General features: G+C 38.5%; 1 protein-coding gene across 5 annotated transcripts in view; it reads left to right on the top strand.

Moving 5' to 3' along the window:
• The window catches only part of Odr4 (odr-4 GPCR localization factor homolog), a 32182-nt gene extending 24643 nt beyond the window's left edge, over positions 1-7539 (top strand). For 3 of the 5 annotated variants that reach the window (XM_029482374.1, XM_029482378.1, XM_029482387.1), the window contains 3 exons: positions 1977-2039; positions 5259-5366; positions 5972-7539. In XM_029482374.1, the coding sequence (XP_029338234.1) occupies positions 1977-2039; positions 5259-5366; positions 5972-6039 (239 nt within the window). In that variant the 3' untranslated portion in view covers positions 6040-7539. The remainder of the gene's footprint in view (positions 1-1976; positions 2040-5258; positions 5367-5971) is intronic. The other 2 variants (XM_029482388.1, XM_021154749.2) reach the window with 1 other exon arrangement.
• The last annotated feature ends 820 nt before the right edge of the window (positions 7540-8359 follow it).

Genomic DNA, 8359 nt, shown 5'->3' with positions numbered 1-8359 from the left:
TTTGGTTTTTTCGAGACAGGGTTTCTCTGTATAGCCCTGGCTGTCCTGGAACTCACTTTGTAGACCAGGCTGGCCTCGAACTCAGAAATCCGCCTGCCTGCCTCTGCCTCCCAAGTGCTGGGATTAAAGGCGTGCGCCCTCACACCCGGCGGTCTAGCAAATTTATATGCCCAGTACAGGGGAAAGCCAGGGCCAAGAAGTGGGAGTAAGTGGGTAGGGGAGCAGGGCAGGGGGAGGGTGTAGGGGACTTTTGGGATAGCATTTGAAATGTAAATGAAGAAAATATCTAATAAAAAAAAAAGAAGTGCAAAAAAAAATAAAAAATAAAAAATGTTGTAGACAGTTTCTCCATTATATAGCCCTGGCTGGCCATGAACTTCCTATGTAGACAAGTCTGGCTTCAAGGATCACCCTGCCTCTCCTAGGTATGTCCCATCACATCTGGCTTAAACTGTTTTTATAAGTAGGAGTACACTCTAAAATAATTACCAATGGCCTTTCCTTCAGTTTCTGCTCCACTCTTTGTCCCTGTATTTCCTTTTGACAGGAGGAATCCTGGATTAATATTTTCTGAGGGGGGTGGGTGGCCCCATCCCTCAACGGGGGCTGTGCCTATCCACTGGATATTGTCTCTACAGGTTCGTTCTCCCCTTTGTTGGGTATTTTGGATAATGTCCTCTCTTTTGGGTCCTGGGAACCTCTTGGGTTCCTGGCATCTGGGACTTTCTAGTGCCCACCTAGGGATCCATCCATCTGCAGACACTAAACCCAGACTGTATTGCTGATGTCAAGAAGTGCTTACTGACAGGAGCCTGGTATAGCTGTCCCCTAAGAGGCTCTGCCAGAGCCGGACCAATACAGCTGAACATTGGATTGAGCACAGGGACCCTAATGGAGAAGTTAGGGCAAGGACTGTAGGAGCTGAAGGGGTTTGCAGTCTCATAGGAAGAACAACAATATCAACCACCAGACCCCCAAAGCTCTCAGGGACTAAACCACCAACCAAAGAGTACACAGGTGTTAACCATGGCTCCAGCTGGATATGTAGCAGAGGACTGCCTTATCTGACATCACTGGGAGGGGAGTCCCTTGGTCCTGTGGAGGCTTGATGACCCAGGATAGGGGAATGCTAGGGCACTGAGGCAGGAGTAGGTGGGTGGTTGGGGAGCACCATCATAGAGGCAGGAGGGAGGGAGAAGAGGATAGGGGGCTTGTGGAGGGTAAACTGGGAAGGGGGATAACATTTGAAATGTAAATAAATAAAATATCCAATAAAAATGAAAAAAAACCCCAAGAAAATAATTTAGTCATAAAAACAGAAAAATAAATAAAATAATTACCAAAAGTATGCCATCATGTAATGTATTCATAAGACAACAGTTATTTATTACTGTTACCAAATACTACATACTAGACCATCCCAAGAATTAATTACCAGAATGGGTAAAATTACATACTCATCCTCACCAATATATCGATGCTTTAACTTCAAGTACTTTATGATTTTATTTGAAGATATTCAAGAGATGTTAATGTTAAATGATACCATTAGCATAGGCTCTAATCAAACTGTGCTAGCATCCTTATAACAAGAGGAAATTTGCGTGTATAAATGGACACAGGAAAGATTACACACCAAGGAAAGGCCAGTGAGGACAACCGGAAGTAGTAGATATCCGTAAGCCAAGGAGTGTGTACTTGGAAGGAGTCAAAATCTTAATACCTTGATCTTCAGCTTCTAATTTCCAGAACTGTGAGGAATAAAAGATTCCTGTTGCCTAAACCAAATGAGTTAAAAATACAATAATATCCTATAATCTGATTTTAAAGCTAGACTGATGTCAGAGAATATAGTAAGGTACTAGTATTACAGGAACAAAGGGACAAAAGAAGTAGTTTGTCAGTTAGGTGTGGATATCTAGATGTTTAATATGTTATTATCGAAATCACACTGATAAGAAACCATAACTTTGTAGGTTGTGCTTATTTTTCTGCTTCTGGGACTGCGTCATGCACTGACAATATTACCTTTCACATTAGTAAGTATAACCCTTTCAGACTCTACCCAGCTTCTGAAACTTGAATGAATTATAACCAAGTTAATAAAATTTATTATTATATATTAATTGTCTGTAATATATTAAACATTAGGACTCTATAAAGGTACATATAGTGGTACTTCTCAAGAATCTTGCAGCACAGTAGAATGTACAGAGAAATAGATCGTTGTGAACAAGGTAATTAGGTCTGTAATCGAAAAGTGGACAGATTGTCAGATATGTAACAGGGGCACCATCTCTGTATGGGACTCAGGGACACTTCTTGACTTTAAGCTGATAATGAAGGAAGAATTGAATAAGAATGACCAGGCATTTTTAGGAGCTGGAACTAGTCTCAGATGTAGCCAAGAAGAAAAACTGTCTAGAAGTACGTTAGTTTTGCCTCACACAGAATTTATAGAATTGGATGGGATGATTTAATAATTATATATAGTTTTAACAGTGACTGTGGTCTTTATTATTATGGGGTAGAATAATAAAACCACATGTTTGATGGATATACTAAGGGTTTTTAGCTAAACTTCCTATTTGTTTGGATTATATTCATTTGCCCATTTTTTTATTTCATTTACTCAAACACATTAGGTGTGTAGTTTTATTTTTTTGTTTTAGATGCATAATGAAAGCCTTGTGATTTGATTTGAGTCTAGGATTGCCACTAATAGCTATATAACCTGTCTAAAGCCTTTCTAAGCCCCAGTTTCTTTAGGGTATTTTCAAAACAGAAATAGATAATAAATGAAGGCTGGTACAGTACTTTATCACATAATTACTTTCTTCTCAAAGAACATCTACACATTAACAAAAATATCAATGGTAAAATATGAACATAAAATTTAGTAATGTACTCAGATTTACATAAATAAGTATATCAGGGTTTCTATATACAATAACCCCCTGAAAATCATTGAGATTCAGAAATGGAAATGTTACACATTTAGGATGAGTAAACTTTCTAAATATGTGTGGTATTATTTCTAAGGCTGTGAAATGATTTTCTTGACTATTACTATTATTTTTGTTCTATAATGTAGTTATAATGTCAAATAGTTGCTATGTTTGAATATACATATTTTACCATGTAAAGGTAAAAGGCTTAAGGGATGAAAATACAATTTGTCTGTCAAACTGGCTCACTAATAGTGAAGGATAAGCATGGCATTAAAACTGGGTGTGTTAGTCACCTCCTAGACATTAACTTAGTAATACAGATGCACTTTGGCTATAGTATCAGATAAAAATAAATTGAAGACACACCTTTAAAACATGCTGAAACTCATGTTTATTAATTCTGTCTTGGTATTATTTACTCATTTATTATTGTTCACGAGGTGGCTGAATCCATGGCTTTGTGCATGGTAGGCAAGCTTCCTACTCCTGAGCTGTATCCCCATGCCTTAGTATAGCCCTGGCTATCCTGAAACTCACTTTGTAGACCAGACTGGCCTCGAACTCAGAAATCTGCCTGCCTCTGCCTCCCAAGTGCTGGGATTAAAGGCATGCGCCACCATGCCTGGCCCATGCCTTAGTCTTTTGAGACATGTCTTGTTATGTGATCCAGGAAGGCCTTGAACTCCTTTTTACTGATTCCATGCATACTTAAATGCATTAGTAATTTAAAGGAAACATAGATAATATTGATTGATTATTGAGGTGCTAAGAATGAAGGTTGGCCTTGTGCATGGCAGAAAGGCACGCTCCCACTCAGTTATATCTCAAGTCACTGGCCCTCCCTTTTTAAAGCATGATTGGCTTCTGTAGCCCAGGTTTTCTTCAAATATGCTATCTTTAAGCCTCAGACTCCTGAGTACGTAAATTGCAGGTGTGTGACACCACTATGCCCAATTAATGGTGTATACTTATGAATAAATGGTTGACTATAGTTCTACAGGGATAGGAAACTCCTCTATTTAAAGAATTCAAGTCCTAGGTTGTTGGTGAGATGGCACTTACTGCCAATGCTGATGACTTCAGTCATAGATACCTATCTCAATAGTTTAATGTGTCATCCTTATGTGCCTATACTAGTATAATGGGATGCATACATGGTGGCATTTTAAATTGAAACAGTAATTAAATTTAAGCAAACACTTTCTAATTCCTATTCTAATGTGCTCTCTCTCTTAGACACACACACACACACACACACACACACACACACACATGCACGTGTGCACAGCTATACTATTTGTTGTTTTTTATGAGAGATCAAACTGAAATACTTATTTTAAAGCATAGTTCAATAGAATTCTGTAACAGTTACTGCATTTTTGGGATATCAAGTGAGTCTTTGGGACTCTGTTAATTTAAGTAAATTCACAAAGGCAGATATATAAAAATTATTGTCATTATAATGAAGTAAAAACTTACATTCAGGCTGGGGGGATAGCTCAGTAAAAGTCTAACGACTGGAGTTCCATCTCAGGTACCCTTGGTTAAGGGAGAGAACAAACTCCTAAAAATTGTCCTCAGACCCCACTGCCTACCTTGGAACCTGCACATCCACACATATCATTCACATACTTATGTTCATTTAGTTCGGCTTAGGGCAATAATAAAAGTGCATCACATGTTCTGAGGACTATGTCACTTTGAAATGTATTCCATGAAATTTAGTTCCCCTGTATTGAGTAATGAACAAATTCATGTTATATAAAAGATGATCAGGAAAGATGACTAAGTGGATAGGAGCACTTGGCTACTCTAGACGAGGACCCAGGTTCAGTTCCCAGCACCCCTGTGGCTGTTCACAACTGTCTTTAAGTCCAGCTAAAGGGGATTTGATGCCCTCTTTTAATCTCTATAGGTACCAGGCACACAGCACAGAGCAGACAAACACAAAGATACATACACACATGTACATACACACGCATGCATGTAAAATAAACAAATTTTAAAATAAAAATAAAGGGATCGTTTAAAATAGGTGAGTGAAAGGAAAATGCTGTTTATTGTGTATATTCTTTGTTGTTGTTGTTTTGTTTTTTTGAGACAGGGTTTCTCTGTGTAGCCCTGGCTGTCCTGGAACTCACTTTGTAGACCAGGCTGGCCTAGAACTCAGAAATCCACCTGCCTCTGCCTCCCAAGTGCTGGGATTAAAGGCATACACCACCATGCCCGGCTTTATTGTGTATATTCTTTATTATGTTATTTTACAATGGCAGTTTTCAATTTAGAGTTTGTCCTGATTTCTTGCAGCTTGTATGACTTCCTCTGTGAATAGTGAGGCTTCACTGACCAACACAAGTGAAGAACAACCAGAACAACCAAAAAAAACCATAGGAGTGAAAATTCAGCAAAACATAGGTATTTGCTTTTTTTTATGACTTTGAAAATGAACTGATTTTGAGTATTCTTTTTATCTTAAAATTAATTTCAATTAACCACAATGTTAGATTAAGACAGTATTTACTGAGAATGATCCAAGATGATGATCGCTACACAAATAAATTTGCATTACAATGATTGAGAAGCACTACACACTGGAGCTGTCTTTCTGTGTAATCTATGTATGAGACAGCTGGCATATTGGGTTATGTGTGTATATGTATGTATATGTCCCTGTCTGTGTACCTATATGTATGTATGTGTCCATACATACACACATATATTTACAGAAGATTTTAAAAATACTACTTCTACTTTCTCTTAGTGTGCATTTGAGTAAGAGAGACACTTTATCCACCCTTTGTAACTTAATTTTCAATTCACTAACATATTTTTCTCTAAACCACCACTGAATTTTAGTCTGTACATATCCATATCCGTCCATTTTGTAGTGTGTGCATACATGTGTACGTCTCTGTGTGTAGTTGTTTAGGCCATGTTAGCTCGTCTCAGAGCCTAAGGGTCAGTGGCGCCTTCTTTCTTTTGCTCATCCCACTGTTATGTCTTGTTTGCTTTCCTCTTAGGTGTGATCACAGCACTGGCTGTTGCAGTGCTTGCTGCGGGCATCTCCTTCCATTACTTCAGTGATTAGAGCTCCCTGATCATCCAGAAATCACGGATCAACAGCTACGGGAAATAACGACGTCAATGTCCACCTGCACTGAAGCTAGCAAGCAGCTCTGCTACGCTAACTAACATCCGTTAGATGTGTTTCTGACTTACATGAAACTACCAGCTGCCTTGTTTAGCCCTGCTTTGATTATCTGGCCCAGGTTTCCAAAAGTAAACTGTGCATCTAAATGGAGTTGCATGTAACAAATCACTATTATGTATTTTCAGAAGGGTCAAAATGTGAGCTATTTAAGAGTTTAGTGCTTTCAGAAAAAAAAAATATTTAGTGCTATTGAACCGGATCACACATTGATTAGAATATTGAAACTTTAAGCAGACAGTAGTAACCATAGCAGATGTATCACCAGGCATTATCTTCATCCTAAAGGACTTTTCTAATATGCACCCAGTTGCAGTAGATTATGGACACTGTTTAAATTGGAGGCCATGAAGATTATTTTAAGCATATACATGTACTGTGGTTTCTTGGATGGCAGATCCAGTAGTAGCACTGCAGAATGCTGTTTGCCTCAACCCAGAAAAAAAGAGAAATGTAAATCTGAGATGCTATCCTAGTTAGGGAAGTTAATATTCAGTGGCTCCCCCTTGTAGTTCTGTGTAGCTAGCTCCTGGCAGAAATAAACTAGAAACACTCCTAACTTAGGCCCAAGACTCCCATAAGTTATGATCAAGCAATATTTCTTCCTGATTCTATATCATGAGGTACAAGATGCAGTGAGACGGGGAGAAATAAACTATAGGGAAAACACATTGAAGTCATTTCTCAAGGTTCATGTCAACAGTGTTGAGAGTAACGAGTGGTTAGAGCCATAGTGTGGGTGAAAGCCCAAGTAGTGCTCCTCATGAGGAGGAGAGGAAACTGCGGGCTGTTTAGTAAGAGTAGACTTGGCTGAAGAGACCAGAGAATGGAGGGTAGAGCAGCAGGAATGCTGGGAGGAGTGAGGAGGGACAAGGTCTAGGAGAACCAGGAGGGAGGAATGAGAGAGAGGCAGCACTTAGACAACAGGTTTCTGCACACTCGTTACCAAACAGGCTTATAATTGAAGAAACAAACAAACAATCCACAAGTGAATCAAGTATGAAACAAGGTTCCTAAAAAGCCAAAGGGGTGATAAAGATGCCCAGCTAAGGCAACTTGGTCACATGCACAGTAGACCAGAAGCAACAGTGTACCCAAGAAGGAGGTAAAATCTCTTCATAATTGTGAAGGCAACTGAAAATCAGTGCAAAGTGAAACTCAGAAACAAACGGTCATTACAGAACTGAAAAAGGATGGTCCTTGATAAGAAAACTTCCTCAAGAAGCAAGCTTTGAAAGTGAAGTGTTAATGAGCAGACAAAGCGATCAATATTGTAAATCTAAAGTGTTATTTGTATACAAAAATCATAATGAAGTATTTTAAAAAGTTGTAATAGAAATTGTAAACAAATGTAATACTGAATAAATATTGTTAATGCAACATTAATGTGGAATTTTAAAATAAGGATATAACTGGGAAAATCTGGGTTAAGAGATGGGAGGAGGCTGGTTTGAATCAAAGTCCTTCAAGGGGCTTCTGCTGGGATTCAGGAGCCAAGCCAAGATAAGGCTTAAGTGTGGTCATTCCACATGAATTACTTTCAAGGCCACCTTATCAAAGAATATGTAGGTGGTGAAACATCCCTGCAAAAAGGAGTGTAGTGACACAATACAAATAAAGAGGACATTACTGGGCAACAAGAAGGTTGAATAATAGCTGCACACCTCACAGCTGCAAGGCCCTGGGCTGCTTCCTCACCACAGAACAAAGACAAGCAAAGCCCTGAAAGTGAACGGACAAAGTGGATCAAACAGACTAAATTCTCCAAAGTTAAATTTTAGTTGAATTGCAGAAGCTAAGTAGACCTGTTCAGGAGTATTGAATAGTGAACAAATTAAGTTTGGGTTTTGGGTTTTTTGTTTGTTTTTGTTTTTGGGTCAACACTGGCCTCAGCCTTTTTTTTTTTTTTTACTCAAAAGAAATTTATTTCTCAATTTTTCATAGTGATACAACTTTGTTGGTGGTGTTCTCTTTGATCTCCACTACACTATCATTTAATGATTTTATTTATTTATTTATTTATTTATTTATTTATTTTTAAAATATTTTTTATTACATATTTTCCTCAATTACATTTCCAATGCTATCACAAAAGTCCCCCATACCGCCCCCCACTTCCCTACCCACCCATTCCCATTCTTTTGGCCCTGGCATTCCCCTATATTGGGGCATATAAAGTTTGCAAGTCCAATAGGCCTCT

The sequence above is a fragment of the Mus caroli genome, chromosome 1 (genome assembly GCF_900094665.2).
Source record: "Mus caroli chromosome 1, CAROLI_EIJ_v1.1, whole genome shotgun sequence".
In the NCBI taxonomy this organism is placed as follows: Eukaryota; Metazoa; Chordata; class Mammalia; order Rodentia; family Muridae; genus Mus; species Mus caroli.
Note: the sequence above shows the minus strand (reverse complement) of the source record. Positions and strands in the feature narration are given on the sequence as shown.